Source organism: Patiria miniata, unplaced genomic scaffold (assembly GCF_015706575.1).
Source record: "Patiria miniata isolate m_02_andy unplaced genomic scaffold, ASM1570657v1 HiC_scaffold_18, whole genome shotgun sequence".
In the NCBI taxonomy this organism is placed as follows: Eukaryota; Metazoa; Echinodermata; class Asteroidea; order Valvatida; family Asterinidae; genus Patiria; species Patiria miniata.
Window position 1 is genome coordinate 11,252,754 of NW_024037056.1, and position 23,619 is coordinate 11,276,372.

General features: G+C 41.7%; 3 protein-coding genes across 3 annotated transcripts; 2 read left to right on the forward strand and 1 right to left on the reverse strand.

The window, feature by feature from the left end:
• The first annotated feature begins 1,400 nt into the window (after nt 1-1,400).
• On the forward strand, nt 1,401-8,757 carry LOC119724587 (hydroxyacid oxidase 1-like). Its single transcript, XM_038195696.1, has 9 exons — nt 1,401-1,605; nt 3,990-4,142; nt 4,669-4,820; nt 5,473-5,737; nt 6,487-6,635; nt 7,201-7,292; nt 7,886-8,047; nt 8,151-8,220; nt 8,545-8,757. Exons 2-9 carry the CDS (start codon nt 4,006-4,008, stop codon nt 8,607-8,609), a joined length of 1,092 nt encoding a protein of 363 aa, XP_038051624.1. The 5' UTR covers nt 1,401-1,605; nt 3,990-4,005; the 3' UTR covers nt 8,610-8,757.
• A 1,726-nt stretch (nt 8,758-10,483) lies between these two features.
• LOC119724585 (hydroxyacid oxidase 1-like) lies at nt 10,484-15,732 on the reverse strand. The gene is made up of 8 exons (XM_038195694.1): nt 15,463-15,732; nt 14,878-15,029; nt 13,415-13,673; nt 12,877-13,022; nt 12,460-12,551; nt 11,832-11,993; nt 11,628-11,697; nt 10,484-11,158 (listed from the first exon to the last, which is right to left on the reverse strand). The coding sequence occupies exons 1-8, from the start codon at nt 15,708-15,710 to the stop codon at nt 11,094-11,096; spliced, it is 1,194 nt and encodes a 397-aa protein (XP_038051622.1). The 5' UTR covers nt 15,711-15,732; the 3' UTR covers nt 10,484-11,093.
• A 735-nt stretch (nt 15,733-16,467) lies between these two features.
• LOC119724586 (hydroxyacid oxidase 1-like) lies at nt 16,468-23,153 on the forward strand. The gene is made up of 9 exons (XM_038195695.1): nt 16,468-16,609; nt 17,201-17,371; nt 18,421-18,572; nt 19,813-20,065; nt 20,409-20,560; nt 21,525-21,616; nt 22,177-22,338; nt 22,474-22,543; nt 22,917-23,153. The coding sequence occupies exons 1-9, from the start codon at nt 16,575-16,577 to the stop codon at nt 22,991-22,993; spliced, it is 1,164 nt and encodes a 387-aa protein (XP_038051623.1). The 5' UTR covers nt 16,468-16,574; the 3' UTR covers nt 22,994-23,153.
• The last annotated feature ends 466 nt before the right edge of the window (nt 23,154-23,619 follow it).

The window sequence follows — 23,619 nt, forward strand, 5'->3', positions numbered from 1 at the left end:
CACCATATTTTCAAATGCCTTGAAGCAGAACAGTCTTTTGGCCTTATCTGTGGGAGCTAGGTGGGGGTGACCTCATTTACATGTGTGGAGAGATGGGCAGTTGTTACATGGTATGTACTTCTACATCTTGCTGCATGGCAGTTTCGCCATCAAATCTGATGTAATTGGAGTGGTCAACTTCCAACTTTCACAACATGCAGGATTTTACTCGGCTTACATAAAACAACACTGAAATTTATTAAGGCCCGCATGGAACTTGGTCACAATGTCCAAAAATGTTGTGATCAATTGACAATTTGTGCATTGATGCGTTACTGAAAATAAACGAAACTCGTAGGGGTAGAGGCCAAGGCTTAAGAGTCTCTTCTCGACCAAATTTTTTCAAATTGACCTCATGCATGGTTTTGTAGTCGTTTTAAAAAGCAGTTGCACACTTTTCTGGACATAAATGTATTTATGCACACTTTATTTTTTGGAATTTGCACCCTCAGTTGTGATACGTAAGAGATGCTGATTTGTACTGGAAGTCTGGACGAAGATATGCAGTCGGTCCTGTCCGACATGCAGTTATCAACTTTAATAGTAAGGGCGCACTGCTCGACACCAAGTTCGTTTTTAAAACGGCCAAGTTGCAGCAATACACTCGGTCACAACGGTACATGTACAATGTACAATGTACTTGCACATTACCTGACGCTATATACATTTACATGTATACCAGGCCTTCAAGCGGCTTTGTTATAGAAGCCAAGGTCATGTTGCTGACTAAAATGCGCAATTCTAAGGCCAAGCGGAAAAATAAACACGTTTCTCATCCCCGACCGCTTCCTGCTTTTCTCGCCCGCCTCCATTTTAAAATTTGTGTGACATTATCGGTCGGTGATACATTATCCGTTGGTTACTACATTAGGCCAAAAAAAAAGTCTCCGGTTTCTGGTATGCGCGCGCGTCGCCGTAGCCATGCGCGTCGGTAAAATGAATTTTTTTTTTTTAAATACAAGATGATGTTTCAAAACCGCCAAACTAACTGGTTTGACTGGAATTCTGCTGCTGCACAATTTTAACGTGTTTTTAGAAGGAGTTATGATCGAGATTAAGATTTATGTGGCCTCTCTGGACTCCCATATATTTGCACTAAGTTTAGTCGGGCACCATTTGCAGTCATCAGCCGACATTTGAAGCCAAAAAAAAAAAAAAACCAGGTAAAAAAAAAAAAAAGCCGCGTCGCCGCACCACTTTTGGGGCAAGCTCCATACCGGAGACTTTTTTTTGTTGGCCTTATCAGTTGTAACACCCTTTTATATGTTGTCACTTTCCGGCAAAATGGTAGCTAGCTATGCATGCAAGCTCAAAATCTGATAGAAAGGTGGCTCCTTTGGACACAAAACTAGCAAAAGAGTCGAGAAACTAATCTTTTCTGAAAAATCCGCCATCTTGAAAAGAAAACACCACACCGGGCCGCCTCCTCCCATTTTCCGAAAAAATTAGGAGAAACATTTTTTTTTACCTCACCTAACGCACTACATGTATTTGTATGGCATAAAACCGCGGCACGTTTACCCCTAGCTCAGTGCGGACAAATCGTCGAGTGGGCCTATAATTTAGGTAGGTATCATTGCTCATAATGACAAATGTTTCTGCCCGTAATTAGTGAATACAATGTTATATTGGGTACGGGCCTACGTAGGTTGTTCAATGTACATGTACAATGAAAATGCATGCAGTCACCGTATAAAACTACAAATGCAAGTTATTTGTTGTGTACGTGACCAGAAATCCTATGCTACTTCCGTGAGATCATAACGCTGGCACTACTCACTAGCGCAATTGGCCACAGAACGTGAGTTCAGTGGCAACATAAAATATCAGCATGTAGGCGTGGTTTTTTTTGTATGTGTTCGGAAAGCCATGAGGCAACTACTAGCTGCCTTGGCCTGGTAGCCTAGCCGGGCATATTGCATATCTAATTAGTCTATATGGGTTCAGTTGGGATAAAAAGTCAGTTCCTGATGGATACATTTTTTTCACACAACAGTCTGGGGCAACCCATGTTTAGGCGCCATGAATACAGACTAAAAAATTCAGGATGAAGTACTTTTTTTAAATTAAAGTAAAACAAATCTTTCTGAGGCATCTTATCTTAGGCCAAAAAAAAACAAGTCTCCGGTTTCTGGTATGGAGCTTGCCCAAAAAGTGGTGCGGCGACGCGGCTTTTTTTTTTTTTTACCTGATTTTTTTGCTTCGAATGTCGGCTGATGACTGCAAATGGCATGAATGATGCCCGACTAAACTTAGTGCAAATATATATGGGAGTCCAGAGAGGCCACATAAAGCTTATTGTGGACCATAACCCAATCTAAAAACACGTTAAAATTGTGCAGCAGCAGGATTCCATTTAAACCAGTGAGTTTGGCGGTTTTGAGACATCATCTTTCATTGAAAAAAAAACTTTTTCATTTTGCCGACGCGCATGGCTACGGCGACGCGCGCGCATACCAGAAACCGGAGACTTTGTTTTTTTGGCCTCACAGCTTCAATTTAAGTCAAGTTAATTGATACTTGAATCGATTCCTGACTGTATTTAGTTAGGCTCGGTTTCGAATCGGTTTTCGATACCAGAATCGATTTTTATGATCTTGGCCCAGTTGATGTTACAGTCGAACCCTGACAATAAGAAGAGCACTGTTAATACAACATCCTGCTTATAACAAGGAAAAGTTTAGGTCCCATGTCTTTGTTTGTCTTTGTTTTCCATTACTGATAATACAAGGTACCTGTTATAACACGGTAATTTGTAAAGTCCCACAATTAAAGGACCTTGCTTTTGTTTCACTGTCTGTACTTGAAAAGTACTTGGTGTTTTCTTTGTTTCCTGCGTTCTGTGAAATGATTACAAAGAGTCATTCTGACACTAGAAATAGTTTTATCGAAATTATTACAGTGGGACGCCGCTAAACCGAACACCGCTATACCGAACATTCGGTTATACCGAACATCATCCTTGGCTCCCGGTTTAAATGAATAAGACGTACCGAACATTGTTGTTGAAAAAAGGCAACAGATTAACAAAAAAATTACCGGTTGTACATGACTTGTATTAAATACTATTTGGGCCACTTTTAATTCCCGAACATCAAACGACCCATAGTTACATCGTGTTTGAATGTTGAAGAGCGAAAGATGGCTATTATTTCTCCAAGGAATAAAAGGGAAAACCACTCGTGAGAAATGCCAGTTCACTATTGGTCAAAAGAGGGTACCGTCGGTTCAAAATCGCTATACCGAACGATCGTTATTACGAACACTTTCTGTGGATCCAACGATGTTCGTTATAGCGGCGTTCCACTGTATAGGGCAATATGATAGTTGTCTGCTTGGATATGTATGAGTGAACCTTGTGTACACTAATCAGTTACTGAATAAAAATAACTAAAGATGCCCTCTCAGATGGTCGCTACGGGTGCAACCCTGCAAAAAAAATTCCCATAGACACTAGTGCTAAAATGCGCATACTTCAAAATTCTTTTAAAAATACTCAGAACTCTCACAGGTATTCAAGCTGCACAGAAAAATGATTATCAATGTGTCATCTTTCATTTTCTTTTCATTTTTTGGTGGGTTGACCATTGACTTTTCGAGATATTCTCACCCAAAGAAGACGACCCCTATTTTCCCCAAAGCGGAAAAGTAGCCATCTTGAAAAACGATCCCTCCACAACATGGCAAAATAGCGCCACTTTCGAGCCCAATAGCATCCAAAATGCTCAGAATTGAAAGCCCCAAGTCCGGGTCAGAGGTTCATTGCCATATCTCTTTAATTCCCCAATTTTATGGCTCTCAGAAGTCTCTAATATAGAATATTTTGAGGGCATAACTTTTATTCATGAGCTTGGCGGACGGGTTTTTGGCCTATTTACAGGCATGCACCCCGCATTAAGTCTATTCACTTCCTAGTCAGATTTTGAAAGTAGCGGGGTTGTGTTGTGTAGGCCTGTGACAATCAAAATGGCATCGGAACCAGTTTGTGTCGAGGACTTCGAGTCATACCTCGAGGCGAGAGTGTCGGACTGGCTCTGGTCGTTCTACAGAAGCGGAGCAGACCGTGAGCAGACGCTGCGAGACAACCCGCTGGCCTTTCAGAGGTATGCATGTAATCCCATCAATACATCATATCATTTTGTGTCTTTTCAAATTGAAAGGATATCCCGGTACCAATTTCACAGAATTTGTAAGGCGGACTTAAATTTGATGCCATTGGTGCCAGTCTATGGAGGATTTTTTTATTTTAGGATTTAAGTCAAATTATTATTCAAATTAAGTGTTGAAAAACGGGGGTTTCTTTGTTTCTGTATGTACCCAGCCTATCGCCGTTGTATACAGCAACCTCGATCATTGGCGAAACAATTGCCTATATATTTACCCTTTGGTGCCAGTTTCCCTTCAAATATTAAGACATTATGAGGGTCGAGAGAACTCATGATTTACTCTTAGTTAATTGGATAATTCAAGATTGTATTAATAATACCATCAGCTTTCTTTACTATCCAACATGTTAAAAAAGGTGTATACCATCGCCAACCTGCCACCAAGAAATGCATTGCTTTTATAATAGTCCAAGCAGAAGTAACACTAGATTAATACATATTTTTCAATGATTTCTCCCAAAAGGTATCGTCTTCGACCGCGCTGTTTGAGGGACGTGTCTCAACGAGACATCGGCACCTCTATACTCGGTCATCGCTTGTCATTTCCCGTGGGTGTGTCTCCCACGGCCTGTCATGGCTTTGTGCACGAGGATGGAGAAGTTGCAACTGCAAAGGGTAAAACTGATCACGATGCCTTACAACAGAATTGTAAATACGGTAAATTGTATTGTAGACTGCCATAATAGACGCCAATTATAAATATCAGATGTTGCAACTGCTGAGGGTAATTATTTATCTATTGTTTATATCTTTCTGTAATGAAACCAAGGATTCCACAAAGTGCCCTATAGGCACTGCATGTAGCTCGAAAGCCAGAAGATACCTGTAAGAAGAAGACAATGAGAAGAAATTTATAGAGGTGGGAGGAAAACCTCAGAAGAATTTTCTGGTAAACACCCACGGAACCAGAAAACCCAATCCACGTGGTCCGGGCGGGAATCGAACCCGGGCCATAGCGGTGGAAGGCGAGGAAAGTAACCACTGCGCCAACCTGACTCCCCGACTCTTACGACATAATATTGTTAGACTGTCTGCGATACGTTACGACAGAATTGTAAAAACGGTAAATTCAGACTGCCATCAAGATACCAATGATAATACCCTCACTTTTCAGAACTCTCCAGTTAAGGTGTTCAAGTTTTTTGGTCAAGTTTGGGGCCACAAAACTGTATTAAGAGAAATAGCTGCATGAGGGCATGCAAATCGTATAGATCTTTATAATCTTTCTAAATATGCACGTCATAAATGCGTGGTATATTTTCTACAGGGGTATCCAATGCTGGATCTGCCATGATTCTGAGCATGTGGTCCAACAAGAGTCTGGAGGACGTGGCTGCATCTGTGAAACCTGACACGCCACTGTTGCTGCAGCTTAACCTCATACGCGACGAAAGCGGCAGACTAGAGGCGGTGATCAGACGGGCCGAGGCAGCAGGCTTCAAAGCTCTGGTGGTGACGGTAGACCAACCAGTTACGGGAAAAAGAATTCACACTAGACGAAAGAAAATAGATTTTGACCCGACTGCGTACAGGTAAGTTATTCGGGAGAGGTCACAAAGGTCGCAACTTTAAATGAATGCGTAAAGAAGTTGGACTGATATTTTAAAATGGGATACTTAATGTGTGTACCACTAATTGATTTGATTTGTACTACGTCAATCTTTTTTTTCCGATATGTGGTATGGGCGGGAAATATGACTTGGCTCAAATTTTGTTTTGTCGTATCTAGTATTCTTGTTTTCCCCCATGTGTCGCGCACATTTCTACGAGATTTATGACGTACAGGGTGAGTAAAAAAAAGTATCCCAAATTGCAGGACCAATTTGTGAATGAAGTTTTGCCTGTAGCACTTTAAAAATCTAGGATATGAAATCCCAATCAATGAATTTTCTTTTAGTACAAGAATCATTCAAATCTGTTAAAGTTTTGTCCACAGATCACAAAGAGGTACGTGTTCTTTCAGCAAAACGAAAATAATTCATGTGCAACCCTATGAGAATTCTTTTCGTTTTGCTGAAAGAGGACTTACTTTTTTGTGATCCGTGGACAGAACTTCAAAACGGTGCTTGTGTTCGAAATTCCGTAACTTGAAAAATACATGAGTGATCTGAATGATTCTTGTATACTAAAAGAAAGCTTAATGATGGGCTGTCATATCCTAGATTTTGAAAGTGCTACAGGCAAAACTTCACTCAAAGATTGGTCTTGCCATTTAGGATGCGGTTAGTTTAAAGGTCCGGAAAACCCCAAACGAACATTTGTTTTTATTTCCTGTGTGAAGCTTTCCGCAGGTTCTACTGCCTGAAGAGAAAATGACGGCAGAGAAAGCTGGAGAATTACTTGACGGGACGCAGGTTCTGACGTGGAAGGACATATTGTGGCTTAAAGAAATTACGTCACTTCCGGTCGTGCTGAAAGGTATTCTCACAGGTAAGCAAAGTTTTGAGATATAAGAATCATGAAACAGCCGTCGAAATTATAAAGCGTAAACTTGCGGACCTAGTCGTGACGTCACTCAGAGGTTAACTCGGTGCAACGATGATGATTACTGGTTCACACGCACTGCAACGGCCCAGTCTGGTGAACACCGCGGTTTCGCTATGGCTGTTGTGAATCCGTTTCATATTCTCTGCTTCATGAACTTTGTTGGCTAAAGAGCGAGTCAAGTTGGCCTGATTTTTCCCCCTGTTTTTCTGCCTCGACTCCATGGGCGCGTGCGCGTTCCTTCACGATCGCACAAGGCATGATGGGAAAAACATGGCGCAGCAAGATCTCGTACCCATGGGAACAAGGTTGATCCAGTCTGCAATGCCCCTATTTTGCAAACAACATCTTGGCTGGTAACCAGGTCATTTCATCATAGCTGTTATACACACAGTGTACTGAACGCAATTAAATTCCACGTAAAAACAGGCTACCAGCCAACACTGTTGTGGACAGAAAATAAATCACGTTGAAACCTTTTTAACTAAAACTTTTATTCTCACTGTTTAAGCTGAAGATGCAAAAATAGCTGTGAAGCATGGTGCCGCTGGTATCCTGGTGTCTAACCACGGTGGCCGGCAGCTGGATGGGGTACCAGCTACCGTAAGTATAGTACACTCCTTATACAAGAGTGCAAGTGGTAGTTTCATATTGGTGCTTTTTTGCAAGTTGGTGCAGTTTCAGATGACTGCTGAGAAACAAGAAGCGTATATACCTCATCTGTAAATTTGTGGTAGGCCTAATAAGGGAAATTAGCACACATACAGAAGGTTTAGTACGAAATCAGAGCTTGTAATTACATGTACTACACGAACAAGGTGCTGTGTAGGCAAACTTGTTCGAATTTTTTCAAGTGCACTTTACATATCGCTGATAAACGTCCAATGTACATCGCTTTACGTTTCTAAGCAAGTGTACCGAAGGCGAGGTTTTGTCTTGATATACGAGGGCGAAACAGTCCAGCTGCTCTGTAAGTTCATAAGTGGCGGAAGCCAGTCTATAAAGGGGGAAAGTGTCTCTCACTGGTTCGTGATGTGCTCCATGCATGTATTAAAGAATCATGCTTACCAGCGAAGGGTGTTTTTGCTGCTTTCTTTGTGACTACCCGAAAGCACCGCCAACTTGTTCAGACTAGACATCCGAGTGCTATCAACACAATAGCTGCCTCAATGATTTCCAAATTTAATCATCACCAGATCGACGTCTTGGCTGAGATAGTCGACGCCGTACGTGGCTCCAATGTTGAGGTGTATCTTGACGGCGGAGTACGTAAGGGCACCGATGTCCTCAAGGCCCTTGCTCTGGGAGCACGAGCCGTCTTCGTCGGCCGACCTGCACTCTGGGGGCTCGCCTATGACGTACGTAGCATTTCAAACAATATATACACGTATTTTCTTAATACCATTATTTCTGTTTGTTGGTATAATGACGATTTGACTGTATTATGTTGTGAATTCACAGGCTGAAAAAGGAGTTCAAAAGGTTCTTGAGATCCTGAAAGACGAATTCAGCCGGGCGATGGCCTTATGTGGTAAATTCTAATTGTTAAAGGCTGGACTATATATCATAAATTTATTTAATGATTTAAAAGTATTTGTTTTGAATTTTTAAATTCTTGACAAAAAAATAGGGTTTGGTTCATAGACCAATAGCAAAATCGGAAGCAAAATAGATATACACAAGGTATGTGATGGCCGAGTGTTAATAGAAAACGATAGGGGGCCTATAGTAAGTTATATCTCCAATCACACTAGATATAGTGTAGTCCACTTCAGAAGGTTAACTGCTGCTTAGAAATGTACTAAGATAAATGATATCATCTCAATAATTCATTTCCCCTGTCTTATCACCATAGGTTGTTCATCAGTAGCGGATATCACATCCGATTATATCACAACACCGCCATACGGCAAGGTGTAGAACTACACTTTGAGCCTGTACCTACTGGAATGGGAACGGCAAAGACCAGGACTTTTTTTGGCGTCAAAGTTCCTGCGCTCCATGGCAACACTGACAGGGTCCCTCTTACGCCTCAGGTGGTCCTGAGGACAAACAGAGCCTCCTTTCGAGGAAATAATCCAGATTAGGCCAACAAAAAAAATATTCGGTCTCTGGTTAGACCAAAGTTCCGGAATTGACGCGGCCACGCGGCTTTTTTTTTTTTTTGGCTTTTTTTTTGGGGGGGCTTTTTTTTTGGGGGGGGGCTTTTTTTTTTTCTTCAAGCTTGGATTTTACAGACAAGGTGGGTACTATTTTGCTTTTTTGGTGTCCTCATGTACATTGGTGTCCTCCATAATTTGCCTTGGTGCTTTCGATCATTTACCTTGGTGCAATTTCCCATTCCTTGGTGCTCTTTGGTAAAAAAAAAAATTGAGGAGGTGCGGAAATAGAGGGCGCTTTGGGAGCTACCGCGGAACATTTTGGAAATAAAAAGATCGACGTGCATGATTAAAATCGACGCGCGCGCTGACCAGAGACCGGATCATTTCAGAGCATAGAACTATGAACAATCATTGATCACGACAAACTATTTTAACTACATAATCATATACAATAACTGTACAAATAAGATGTAATTTTACTGTCTTTTTAAAAAGTGATCGGGAGCGCATACTTTATGTCTTTCATGATGAATATATACTCTTTAATCTGTAAGATGGTTAAGGCAACACTTTATAGTTCATGTATTTTGATTCTTTTCAGTCATTTGTATTAGATGACTGGCTCTAGACAAAAAGTTATGTGTTCTCGACGCAACTGAGAATGTGAATTTTGTGGAAGTATGCAAATGTATAATGGGTTGAGGTCATAATGATACATGGGTAAATTCCTCTAAAGTGAGGAGCTCTAAACATCAGCTGGTGAGATCAACATGACGAACATGAAGTTAAACCATTGCTATATGACGTCACACTCTTGTTAAAAGTGTGGATTCGGAACTACGAATCCACACTTTGGACAATAAGTAGACAAGAAGAGTATTTTAGTCCCCTCTATATTTTTTTATGTTTTAATTGTTTGTTGTTTTTTACCGTTCATTCGCATGAATCATTTTGTTTGATGGTTTTCATTCCCCATCCACTGATTTATTCATGAGCTATCGTTGTATTAATGGACCGATCCAGTAAGCACCGCCCCATGGTGTTCTGACCAATCACAGCCGTGATTTATGTCCGACATGCGCGCACAAAAGTCCGACATGCGTGCACGCGCGTATGATGTGCGCGGCAGAAAAATGCTGTGTGGCATTGGAGAGGAGCACGTGTTAATTTACCACGTGCGCAGTGGGAGGGGCTTACTGGATCGGTCCATTGGCAGACTGAATCGGTCCATTGGCAGACTGAACCTTTTGGTGATAGGAACATTATTTTTCTCCTCGGTCTTGCCTTCTCCACATTTCACCTCACCTCCTGGTCTAGCTGTATTTTATATGCATGTTATATTTTTTTAAGCATTTTATTGTAGAGAAAATTTAAAAAATAACTAAAAAATAATACATATTATTATTACGGGAAATGGGTCATTTGGGAGACATGGACTTGTGCACAAAAATTGTCTATCTTAAATGTCACCTAACCCCAATTTTACCTTATCATACTCCCACAAATGTTGGTGTATTTATGTTTGCGACCAGAAGCAGTCGATCTAGCCTATTTGCGACGGTACAAATTTTGACTCTAAATAGGAGCTGTGACAATAGGGAGACATTGATGTGTCTCCCTAATGTCCGGTGTCTCCCTAAGGTATAAGTAATGACGACAAAAATGTACCCCAAAGGTAACATTAACATGTATTAAACAATTTACATCATGTTTGACCACGGACAAATTACCATGCATGGACCAACGTTTCTAATTAACAACATCAGAAAATTTCCAGTGCATGTATTCACTGTATACCCTTTTCCAAACACAGACATGACACTGTAGACAATTTAGTCATTTTGAAATATCATTTTTTTTTAATGCAATATTAAAAGCAAACTCTTCAACATTATTTTTAGTATTTGATTTTTTTTACCCCTTTTTTTGTTTGACTTAGAGAAATTGAAACGAATAGGGAAGTTTTGATGTAGTGATTAACGCACACTCATTCAAGAATGAAAAAGTCCAGACAAGGGGCAAGACAATGCATCCTAGTCTGGAAATGAAAAAGTCCAGATTTTACCGAACGATAATATTTCCCCCCCCCCCCCATTTTACGATTTAAAGCCACTCAATATTTGTTTTATATAACTGAAATATAGATCCTGGTCATTTAATTCACAGTTAAAATGAACGTCTCTTTCAATACAAAATTGGTAGAAAATGAAGTTCTCTCTTCCAAACTACCCCTTCACGAAATTTCAAAAGGCTATTGCTCTTTGCTAATACTACGTGGCATATAGTTGTTGTCTCTGTGATTCTACATCCTGCTGAATGGCGGTTTTGCGATCAAGTCTGATGTGATATCCGCCACTGACGAACAACCTGGGGAAAAAAGAAAGATTTTTTTTCCTTGAATTGTAACTAGCAAAACTGTTACCTTCAATCAAGCGGCGCAGGCCTACATTCATCCTACACGAAAAATGTGAACCACAAATCTGGGCTCAGAGCAGGGGTGACAGCACAGTTTAATATGAGAAAAAACAAATGTATGATTTTCACAATTTTATATCTCAGTGAAAAGGCCAGATACTATTTACCTTGATATTATTGTTTGGGTCGAGCCCTGAACCAGACTGTGGTATGGTAAGCGTTTAGCATCAAATTCTTCTAAGCCAAAATAAGTAATTATGTTTACTTTGGGTGGAGCACTAGCTGTAAAAGATCGAATTCGACCAAAACATGATATTTTTTTGGCAACCGCTAAAAATAGACTTCTGTATATAAGACAGTAAATCTGAACAGTTCTGTGCGGGCCAATTTATAATTCAAGACTGAGACGATCACACGTTACCACTTAGGGCCATCGCCAGAGTGAATTCATCTTTCAGAATCCCAAGAACTTTTTCAACTCCTTTCTCCCCCTGCAAAATGTTGAGAGAATAACAAATACGAGTTAAAACAATATTTTGTCAAAACAAAACAATCCACTTAATTCAGTTTTACCAACTGAATTTGGCAGCCAATTTTCTTTGAGAAATAAAAGCGCTATACGTACGTCGTAAGCGAGCCCCCAGATTGCCGGTCGGCCGACGAAGACGGCTCGTGCTCCCAGAGCAAGGGCCTTGAGGACATCGGTGCCTTTGCGTACTCCTCCGTCAAGATACACCTCAACATTGGAGCCTTGGACGGCGTTGACTATATCGGCCAAAACGTCGATCTGGTGGTGATCAAGTTTGGAATTCAGACCCCTTGCACGGTGCGCCCTCTCTGTGCGACATCAGGTTTTGGGAGTTAAAATAGCGGCAATGAAAGTACATGGGTCTGCTCATGCGTCCCAAAGAGGAACGAACACCTGCCCTCAGATATGTGACGTCAGACGCAACCGGATTATTCAGCAGCGATTACAATGCGTAACACACTTTCATGGTAAACATTAGTCTTGTTTTTAGTACATAATTATGCCAAAGGTGATTATACCAGCGAGGGAAGAGCTTTAAGACTGATTTCCGCCTCTCCTTCCGAAGCCTGGAATACATAAATCAGATGACGCGTCGCTCTCGTTCTCGAGCAAATTGTGCCATTTGGTAAACGGATGAATACTACATTATGATTGAAGAGCCTTAAGTCCCAAATCCCATCAGCCGAGGTGATCTTTTAGTGAAGGAGTGAACCAGCCTACTTACGGTAGCTGGTACCCCGTCCAGCTGCCGACCACCGTGGTTGGACACCAGGATACCAGCGGCACCGTGCCTCACTGCTTCTCTTGCATCTGCAGCTTGAGGATAAATAAACAAAGCTTAACTTTGCAAAGGAGGCGAAACTATTTGGCACAAAAAATCTCAAGGGAACTTCAAGTTATGAATAGGGTCTTATACCGACCTCTTTCCAGTCTTCCTGCCGAGTGCTTAGAAGGAGAATTGTTCAGCACATAACATCACTTAAAAACAGTCAAATTTAAATTGAAATTTTTTTGTGCTTATCGAATAAGTTCATTCTTAACATGTGCCCCAGGTTTCTCAAGTTTCATTATGAAAGCTATTTTCCGTGAAAGCACAATCCTGCGGCTGTTTTGTGATTCTAGAATCAGCTCCTTCATTTACCTGTAAGAATTCCTTTCAGCACGACCGGAAGTGACGTAATTCTCCTCAACCACAATATGTCATGCCAAGTCATAGGCGCATCTTTAATGATTTCGTCTGACATCTTATGAGTGTAACGTTCGCCAGGCAGTAGAACTTGTGGAAATCTTTGCACGGAAGATGAAAAAAATATATAATATACATGTATCTGTTTTGTTGATGGACCCACAGGGCCAGCCTAGTGGGTCTTTGTATACCTATCTCACCCACACTTGTGACTTAATGACTCTTTAAGCCCACCTTGGCCCTACAGTTCCCCTATGACCTTTATGACCACCACAGCCTAGACCCCCGGACCAAGACCCTCATACCAAATTGGTCTGGAAGCTTTACCGGGATCGCATTATAGTCTTGTTTTATAGCAAATGTGACTCGTCAATAGAAAGTGTAACATCAAATTCAGCTTTATTAGACCAACTGAATAACAATTCATTATGATGTTCCAAACGATTCGAGTCATAACCTTGCAAGCAATTTACCAACGCTGCTTGCAACCTACGTCATATCCGGATCCAGGTCCACCTTCTTGCTTGAGTAGGCAATCCTGTTCCCCATCATCGGTTGATCAGACGTTATCACTAGTGCTTTGAAGCCTGCTTTCTCGGCCCGTTTGATCACCGCCTCCACTCTGCTTCTGTCGCGCAGCATGTTAAGCTGAAGCAGCAGTGGCGTGTCGGGGTGCACTGATGCAGCCACGTCTTCCAGACTCCTGTTGGACCACATACTGAGAATCATGGCAGACCCAACGCTGGATACACCTATAAAACCAGACAAGCTTGGTGATCTCACAATTCCATTCAATTGATTCAGAATGGCTACTCACTGCAGTCTTGTCATGCATCTGGTCGACACAATTAGCAACATTTATGCACAGGCGATACGGGGTAATCCTATACGATAGCACTGCTCTGTTCACAACAGACATGCTGTCAGTGGGCCGAATACATAAAAACTAACAATTGCTTTTTCTAGGATTTTGCTTATAATATGTATACATAAAAAATAAGCAATTGCTAACAAGCAAAAGCAAAAGTTTGTTTCTTGCAAGCAAAATGCTTAATTCCCACATTAGCAATTGCTTACAAACGTAAACAAAAAAAACAAGCTTTTGCCTTTGTCATTAAGCAATTGCTTGTAGTGTTTCAAGTTCCCCACCTGGAAGCTTGAGCTCTTGCTTATCAGACAAGGTCAACCGTTATCTTCATTTTTTTTTTGCATATGTTTTTTTCTTGACCTTTGCTTTCATGTTGGCTACCTTCTTCAAAAGTTGTTTGTCATCAGTGTTTTTTTCTCAGTATTTGTAACAATTGATGTTTTGACATCCTGAAGAGCCCTCTCTTTCTTTTCCTGGCTAGGGCCTACTTGGTGTACATCTGGATGAAGAGCGAGTCTAAGCACTTGCTAGGCAAGCTTAAATAAGAAAATGCTGCTAGTCAAAGCAAAAGGTTATGTATATATTTTTAACCAATTGCTTTTCCTTACGCTTCTGGCTTGATGAGCTCTTGCTTTTGCTCGGTGCTTCTGCTTATAAGCAATTGCTAGATTTGTTTGTATGTGTTCGGCCCAGCGAGTCAGTCGAGTTTAGTACAAACGGCACTATAGGCTGGCCGACTTGGACCAGCGTTAATCTTTTTATTATTATTAATTAGTTCTGGAAATGAAACGAAGAATTCCTCAAAAACACCCCAGCCACTGTAGCTCGCAAGCCTGAGGAAACCTGCAGTTTATGTAGAGAGAAGACAATGAGAAGTGTTACAGTTTTAGGGGTGGGATCGAGGAAAACCCCAAACGAATATTCTGGGGAAAACCCACGAAATCAGGCTGAGACTGAAAACTCAATCCACATGTCCAGGTGGGATTCGAACCCGGGTCACAGCGGTGGAAGGCGAGGAAAGTACGCCAATCTGACGATTACGATTACTATGCGATTACTTTACAGTCATCAACACGCAGTCATCTTACCCTTTGCAGTTGCAACTTCTGCATCACGATGCGCAAAGACATGACAGCACGTGGGAGACACACCAACGGGAAATGACAAGCGGTGACCGAGTATAGAGGTGCTGGTGTCTCGTTGAGACACGTCCCTCAAACATCGCGGTCGAAGACGATACCTTTGGGATATCCCACAAAAGAAACATCAAAATACAAAATGTAGTACTCATGGACAAACCTAGTCCGAAAATTTAGGACTCTCAATAATGTGTATGAGAGTCCCAAAACGTAAGGTATTGAAAACATGCAATACAAGAAAATAGACTGGCAACTTCTGCATACTGCCTGCAGAACGTGTAGAGGAATAATGATATCGTAGACCCTATTCCTGTGGCAAATTTAGGCCTTCTGGACTATATCCTTTTCTCCGAAAACGAACCTAATTCATTTTGAATAGAGAGCTAGGAAGGGTGTATTTGAAGTCTTAACTCAAGCCGCGCGCCCTAGGACAACTGTTTCAAACAGGCAGGATTTCATTAATTAGGCAGAGGGCTCTATTTTTTCAGCAAACAGTTTGTGTGTGTGTGTGCTGAGAACTCGACTGAGGATTACCTCTGAAAGGCAAGTGGATTGTCTCGCAGCGTCTGCTCACCGTCTGCCCCGCATCTGTAGAATTCCCAGAAAAAGTCCGCCACACTTGCCTTAAGGAACGACTCGAAATCCTCGACACAGACTGGTTCCGACGCCATGTTGATTGTGCACCAACCTCCACTTCCAAATCTGACGAAATGTACGTGACTACATTCTCCAAATCCTACAGTATGGCATCCCACAGACCGACAATTCGATACATAAAGCATGTGACCTTTCGGGAGTTTGACCTACAAGGTCCAATGTACAACTGAGGGCGCACTGAACCAATTCAAGCCCCATTGAAAACAGTGTAGAATCAAATTCAAATCAAATTCGTCAAATTCAAAACAGTACATGACTGGCAGCAAAAAGTTCGCCCCTCGTATACGATCCGAGTGCGGAGTTGATGCACAGAATCGGCGTTGAATTTCATGTTTTCTATAAATGCAAGCAATGAATTTTAAATATCAAATAATTTTAAAAGTTTTTAGCAAAGCAATTAGGCAGATAATAAAACCTATATTATACTCGGAAATACCCGGGCCCTATCCGGTTGTCGACGAAATATTCGGCAAACTTCGGACATTTTCGGAAAAAAGGAGACATTCCCCCCGTATTAGTCACGTGACGTATATAGTTTTTATATACTAGCGGCTACCTGACCTAAGATTTATCAGAAATAGTCAGAATCGTTTTATCCGGCGGCCGCCAGATAATAAGTGGCGGCCGCTGTACAAAAAAAAATATTTTCACACGCACCAAAAATATATTCACACTCATTGAGTGACACTATCCGTCTTCCGTAAAAAAAACGATGAACTTGAAAAAATGAATGCAGATATCGCACATTGGAATTGTGAATGGGTTTACTGACGCGGCCTACAAAGGCTTGAGACAAGTCTACCAGGTACACGCGCTTAGGGTCACGGTTCAGAAAGTTCGCCTAAACACGTACACGACACGACACGATCGACAGATGACGAAAACAAACAGTGAAGTTCAATGCATGCTGTTCAACGGTCAGACATGTTTGTTCATTCTTGGGGTAGTAGGTGGAATTCGTGTACAAGGCCATACACTTATTACAATGTATGGCGTTGTCGTGTCGTAAAAGAGCAGATCCTAGGTAAGTCATTTTTGGAACAAAGTCGGAACAATTCTACCTGATGGATCCAACGTAACTCTAATGTGCATTTGGACGTACCTACACTTGCCTGTACATTTTATAGGCCTGTAGTGTATAACTATAGATGGGAGTGGCGAATTGTTACGCACTCTTATAAACTCCCGGCCTTTAGATTTGATTTGGAATCTGTGTCATTATTGGACCTGATAGTTTCAGGGTCAAAATGACAGTTTTGACTGGTCATTTAGACTCGCAAATCTTGCCAAAAGAGTTTACCCACAAAAGTATGGGCATACATTTTTCGATCCTGAATACGGAAAATATGTTGCAACCTGACGCCACTTCCGCAATTGTATACAAAGTCTATGGAGAGTCCAGTTTTATTTTAAAGTATTTCCTAACAAAATTGGAAATGTTTCTCAATCCCAGATTCATGTCTTATCATCATTTTTGCAATGAATGACCTTCATTGAGATGATATATGAAGAAAAAAGTGGCGTCAGGTTGTAACATTTTTTCCTTGAATACTTTTGGCCTGAGCCATCAATTATTGTGGATTAATTTACCTGATCAAGTTCAATTCGCTCTCAGACTCGGAAAGTATAGGGTTGTGTACAATATCAACATGGCATCGGAACCAGTCTGTGTGGAGGACTTTGAGCCGTACCTCAAGGCGAGCGTTCCGGACACAGTTTGGCAATACTTTAGAAGCGGGGCAGACGGTGAGCAGACGCTGAGAGACAATCCACTGGCCTTTCAGAGGTAATACCATTCATAGTCATGGGGTGATCCCAGTTAATCATCAAACAATTTACGCCTTACATGTAGCAGAAACTCAAAGGTGCCAAGGACTATAGGGCCTAGACGTCAATATATAGAAGAAGAAAAACCCTTAGTTGATGCTGATGGAATAGCCAGCATAGTTGTTTTGAACGGACTAAGAACGAGATGTTTCCTGCCTTTCTCAGATCTTCTCGTGGCAGAGTTACCCAAATTCATCCCTTTTCAATCCCACAATTACCAGAACCAGCTTTCCTAGAAACAAAGGCCTATATATGAGGTCAATTGTAATTGAAGTTACACGAGCCTAAGCCTACACTGTAAAAACTGCGGTGTTAAATATACACCATTGGTATCTATACAGGACCATCTGGTGTTAAATTTTACTGGCAAAAAATATCCTGATGAGTACAGATATTGTTGCAATGTATCTTTGCTGGACCCGCAGAACAAGCTTGTTGTCCTCTGATTGCCGACTGAGTCAGAGACTGACTGCAGGACTGACTGACAGTGAGCGAGTCAGTCAGTGGTATGTCCTATAGCTTGGTTCTTAACTGCCTACAGTGTCTGAACTGATTGGCTGCCCGAATAGTAAGCCTAATCTTGAAAAAAAAGAGTAGAGTCTGTCATGGGCCAATGTGGCTCATCATCAGGCAAGAGTTTATCTCCAGTGTCCTTGGCATAGGCCTAATAAAACGACTTAGAATATTTCCATTCCCCCTGGATAGGATGCCAGTCTATGACAGGGGATATCAGTACCCATTAATACTCCTGTTTTGAGAGGTGAGTAGGGATGAAGTCATTGAAGTGGCTTGCCCAAGGAAACAACGCATGGCATTTGTACCCCAGACTCTCTGATCATGAGTCACGACCGCCCTAACCACTCTGACACTAACCCATAACAGTATTGATAACCTTAACCATGCCAGAAGCAGCCAAAATGCAAAGCAGCCGGCAGGACAATGCAAAAATAAACTTGAATGATACATTTAACCTCTAGTGTCACTGTTTGAATTATTTTCGGACTAAAGGTATCGTCTTCGACCGCGATGTTTGAGGGACGTGTCTCAACGAGACACCAGCACCTCTATACTCGGTCATCGCTTGTCATTTCCCGTTGGTGTGTCTCCCACAGCCTGTCATGCCTCCGTGCATCGTGATGGAGAAGTTGCAACTGCAAAAGGTATACTGATCACATTATCGTAGAAGTCATAACGCCAGCTACGAATGTGTCGGTTTTGTAGTTGAGACCATCATAATTATTAGGTCTAACAAACATCCGGGTTGCAAATCAGTCTTAAGTTAATGACAACTCGGTCCACAAAATTTAGTCAGAAGTAGGCTAACAGGTGCTAGGGATGAACAGTAACAAAAAAAAAAACTTGTCACAGTTCATAAGAGGAAAGCCCGCAGCACACGAGAGCTATGAGCAAAGAGTTATTCGAGGCTGTTTGCTCAGCACGTAGCTCACAAAATATCCCCATGTGCGGTGAATCTGCTGAGTTTTCTGCCTCGCGAGGCCGTGAAGAAAATATCTACCCTGTTGGATTTCTTTCGCCTCGCGTGGCGAAAAAAATTACCGTGTGCTTTCAACCTGAGCTAAAAAGATTAACTAGCAATGAAATCACGTACTCACGCCCGGTACACGTGATTATAAGATATTTTTGTGCAAATCTTCTAAAGCCTGCTGGCGTGTGTCCTCATGTTTTAAATCACGCGACCGACAAACAAGAATAACTTGCTTTCATTGGTATTGGTTAGTTAATCTTTTTAGCTCAGCATGTAGCTCCCCTTGACCGCACAGGGTGAGTTTTTCGCGTCGCGAGGCCATATAAATCAAACAGGGTAGATATTTGACTCAGTTACATCTCTATGTTCCAACACCCATATGTTCCGACTGCACATATTCTTATCCTTATTATCCCTACCCCTAACCGTAACCCTAAACCTAACCCTCAGTGGGAGTAACACAATACTATGTGCAGGTTGTGGGAACACCGCGGTGTCGGAACATAGGTTGAGTAGTTGGAACATAGGGGTGTCGGAACATAATTTATATAGGGGTGTCAAAACATATATAGGGGTGTCGGAACATATATAGGGGTGTCGGAACATAGGGGTGTCGGAACATAGAGCAGTTACCATTTGCTTCACGGCCTCGCGAGGCAGAAAACTCATCAAAACTTCACCGAACACTGTATGAGCTACGTGCTGAGCAAACGGCCTCGAACGACTTTTTGCTAAGCACATAGCTCTCGTGTGCTGTCATGTCTCAACAGACTTATGACTACTGACTGACTGTGATTGACTCGACTACAAAACTGAAATCATAGGACAGCGCCTGACTGATTGGATATCTTGATTATATATCATCAATCTTGATCATATACACAATGATTCGAATGGGACGTATCATTTTTCAGGAGTGTCCAATGCTGGTTCTGCCATGATTCTGAGCATGTGGTCCAACAGGAGTCTGGAGGACGTGGCTGCATCAGTGCACCCTGACACGCCACTGTTGCTTCAGATTAACCTCATACGCAACGAAGGCAGACTAAAGGCGGTGATCAGACGGGCCGAGGCAGCAGGCTTCAAAGCTTTGGTGGTAACGGTAGACCAACCAGTGGTAGGAAACAAACTTCACCTTAAAGGAGGGAAAAGAGATTTGGACCCGACGTGAGTGTATGCTCGGGAAAGGTTTCAAAGTTCCAAATTTAAAAAGAACGTGAATCAATACCGAGATGCTTTTGATCTACCACCAATCAGATTCGTCAAACTGATAAATATTAAGTAAGTAAAGTGATTTACACCATATCCGTGGGTTTTTTTTATTTGTGAAATGAGTGGAACACACGACTCGGCTTAAATTAAAATCTGCCTCCCTTTCCCCAAAACTGGTTGTGTCCGGATATGTCACGCACTTTTCTCTACGAGATTCATGACAAAGAAGCGAACGTACAGGCATTCGTAGGTACCAAAACCAAAAAGATTGAATTTTTTTTTAATTTTCCGTGCACAGCTATCCGCAACTTCTATTGCCTGGAGAGGGTACTTTTACACTAGAGAAAGCTCTTGCATTAGTTAAAGAGACAGAGTCACTGACCTGGAAAGACATCTTGAGGTTGAGGGGAATTACGTCACTTCCACTCGTGCTGAAAGGTATTCTCACAGGTAAGCAGAGTTTGAGGTCCGAATTATGAAATATTAGTAGAACTTTTCTGCGTCCGGGAAGAACAGAAAAAGGAACCGTTGCAAAAAAAAGGAATTTCGTCCCTCTGGCAGTCAACATCTTGGCTGGTAACAAAGCCAAATATCATACTAGCTCATAATACACAATGTGCTCAGTACAACGAAAGGTTTCCGAGTAAAAACAGCCTACCAGCCAAAAGGTTGTGAGCATTAAGTGCATTCAATTGTACAGCTACTTCACCTGATAGTTGCTGAACATATTTTCAGCTCAGCAGATCCATGTACTTGAAAGACACGAACACAGGATTTTCAGATCAGTTTTGGTAATGTGATCTCTCCAGCTGATGTTGAGCACAGCTCTCAGCATACGAGTGTAGGTGCCATTGAGTGTCTACTCCAGGACAGGTGTTAAATTATCTCTCACCCATAGGGCAATATCGATTCAAATGTGGCTAGGCAAAAGCTGAGATTCACCTGTCCTGTTATGTTGGATTCCCCAACCGCCTTCGGGAGCTACCCATACAGATCAGTGTTGGTAATGTGATCTCTCCAACTCATGATGTTGAGTACAGCTCTCAGCATACGAGTGAAGGTGCCATTGAGTGACTTCTCCAGGACAGGTGTTAAAGTCCATGTTTCGCACCCATAGAGCAATACCGATTAAACTGTGGTCATACATAGGAAAAAGCTTCACCTGTACTGGTCGTGTTGGAGTGTCATACTCTTTACATTTCGTTGAGAAGTGTTCAAGCTAGGGACTTCCTGATGTTGATGTCACCCTCTGTTCTCAGATTCCCAGAGTCTGAGGAGGATGACCAAACATCGCTGCTAAGCATCCACGTCCATCGCTTGCCAAGTATAGAGACAGTTTTTCCGCTACGTTCGGTTTTCCACAACAGCTCTTTTAGTATCAACTAAAAGTTTTTGTTTACTCTCACCCTTTAAGCTGAAGATGCAAGAGAAGCTGTGAAGCATGGTGCCGCTGGTATCCTGGTGTCTAACCACGGTGGCCGGCAGCTAGACGGGGTACCAGCTACCGTAAGTCTATTGATTTACTTCATACGAACGTGCATATGAAACACGACTGAAGTGGATATTATAATAATTACCTCAAATTATTGCAATAATTTTTATGGACAGTGTGCGAAAAGGTTGAGCTATGGTCACACAATTACTGTGTGGGTCTAATGAAATTTTTATCTGAAAATCAGAAATAAACAGAAGCCAACTCACTTAAGGTACTTGACCGTGTATGTTTTCTACAAAGTCTGAGCTTGATCAGCAAACAGGGCAACGTGGACAAAAGTAAAACATGTAATTTTGTCGGATAAGTTAACTTACCCAATCTCTGTTAACGTGCGATGTTAATCCAAATATAAGAATGCGCACCATTTATAAGTGAGCAATTAAGGCAGTGTGGATCCCTATCTCCATATTATACTCCACGGGCGGAAACCAGTCTAGAATGGGAAGCTTGGCCCACGCTGGTTCGCGTGCCCCATTTAAAATAAATAATTGGTATAAGATGCACGCTCACCAGGGAAGTGTGTTTCGTGTTGTTACCGTTGTTAATGAATGTTAAACTTGATCTCTATCAGATCGACGTTTTGGCTGAGATAGTTGACGCCGTTCGTGGCTCCAATGTTGAGGTGTATCTTGACAGCGGAGTACGTAAAGGCACCGATGTCCTCAAGGCCCTTGCTCTGGGAGCACGAGCCGTCTTCGTCGGCCGACCGGCAATCTGGGGTCTCGCTTACGACGTACGTAGCATTTCTTCCACACCTAACATTCATTTACGCTTTTTCTACCAACTATTTCTGCTCGGTATAAACATTCTCAGCTGTGTTCCTATCAATATTATTATTTCTCTGTCATCAATCTCTCTCAATTCACAGGGGGAGAAAGGAGTTGAAAAAGTCCTTGGGATTCTCAAAGAAGAATTTAGCCGGGCTATGGCACTATGTGGTAACTTGCGATTACATTCTTCCATTATTTTATTCAAATCTAAATTCCACAGGTAGCCTAGTATAAGCTACGTATTTTAATATTCATTCGCTTCCCCAATATCGATATTTAATGTGTTTGCTTAAGCAGGATTCTAAATATTACAACTTTTAATAAATATTTTTCATAAAATTCATAAATTTTATTACATATTTTGACTGAATATTTTTGATCAATTCTTTTATTTTGCAAACCAAAACCTAAATAATTAGTTTCAGACGACTATATTACAATGACAGCTCTGAATAGAAGGTATTTTGCATATTACTGCTTGCAGTTATATCAGATGACAGGGGTATCATCTGGAGAGTTCATTTTTCATTTCTTTCACCAGGTTGTTCTTCGCTATCGGATATTAAACCAGACTTGATTGCAAGGATGCCTTACAACAATTCAGATGTGGAACTATAGAAACCGCATGGGACTCTCATCCATTCGAATCGGAAAAACGTAGACCTAGCTGTGCTAAGCGTAAAGAAAGAAGCTTGCAGACTCCATGACCGTACACTCTAAAAAGTCCCGGGTCAGACTTGACCCGGAAAAGAGTCATGTGGGGCCTGACCCTTTTCTGGGTCAAAAATGACATTTTCTGGTTCAAAATTACACTGTGTGACTCATTTCGGGGTCATTTTGACCCGAAAAATGTCATTTTTTGACCCGGAAAAGTGTCTTTTTTCGACCCGGAAAAAGGTCAGGCCTCACATGACCCTTTTACGGATCAAGTCTGACCCGGGACTTTTTAGAGTGTACGGAATAGCTTCAAGAAGAACAGACGAGAAAAGAACAATATAGAACTACTTACCAAAAATGTCGATACTTCCAGGTGGGGTTCCTCTTTCGGTGGAAGACTTTGAGACGCTTGTTGGCAGTAAGCACCTGTTAATTTTGTTGTTGTTGTTATTGTTGGCGTCATTCCGAACGTTATTTTAACCCTAAAAGGGCTGGGGGCCTATTAATCCCCCCTTGCCAAAGAAAATTGTCCCGAGCCGAGCTTTCCTGACTTTTTAGCCTCGAGTCTTGCATATATTTTGATTGAT

Bases quoted from the DNA above. Each gene is read 5' to 3' on its own strand.
- LOC119724587 (XM_038195696.1), top strand. From the start codon at position 4,006: ATGGCATCGGAACCAGTTTGTGTCGAGGACTTCGAGTCATACCTCGAG. The intron at 4,143-4,668 runs GTATGCATGTAA...TTCTCCCAAAAG, and splicing joins AACCCGCTGGCCTTTCAGAG to GTATCGTCTTCGACCGCGCT. The intron at 6,636-7,200 runs GTAAGCAAAGTT...TCACTGTTTAAG, and splicing joins GCTGAAAGGTATTCTCACAG to CTGAAGATGCAAAAATAGCT.
- LOC119724585 (XM_038195694.1), bottom strand. From the start codon at position 15,710: ATGCTTTATGTATCGAATTGTCGGTCTGTGGGATGCCATACTGTAGGA. The intron at 12,552-12,876 runs GTAAATGAAGGA...TTTATCCTCAAG, and splicing joins GCTGAAAGGAATTCTTACAG to CTGCAGATGCAAGAGAAGCA. The intron at 11,698-11,831 runs GTACGTATAGCG...AACATTTTGCAG, and splicing joins TCTGGGGGCTCGCTTACGAC to GGGGAGAAAGGAGTTGAAAA.
- LOC119724586 (XM_038195695.1), top strand. From the start codon at position 16,575: ATGGCGTTGTCGTGTCGTAAAAGAGCAGATCCTAG. The intron at 20,066-20,408 runs GTGAGTGTATGC...TTCCGTGCACAG, and splicing joins AAAAGAGATTTGGACCCGAC to CTATCCGCAACTTCTATTGC. The intron at 22,544-22,916 runs GTAACTTGCGAT...TTCTTTCACCAG, and splicing joins CCGGGCTATGGCACTATGTG to GTTGTTCTTCGCTATCGGAT.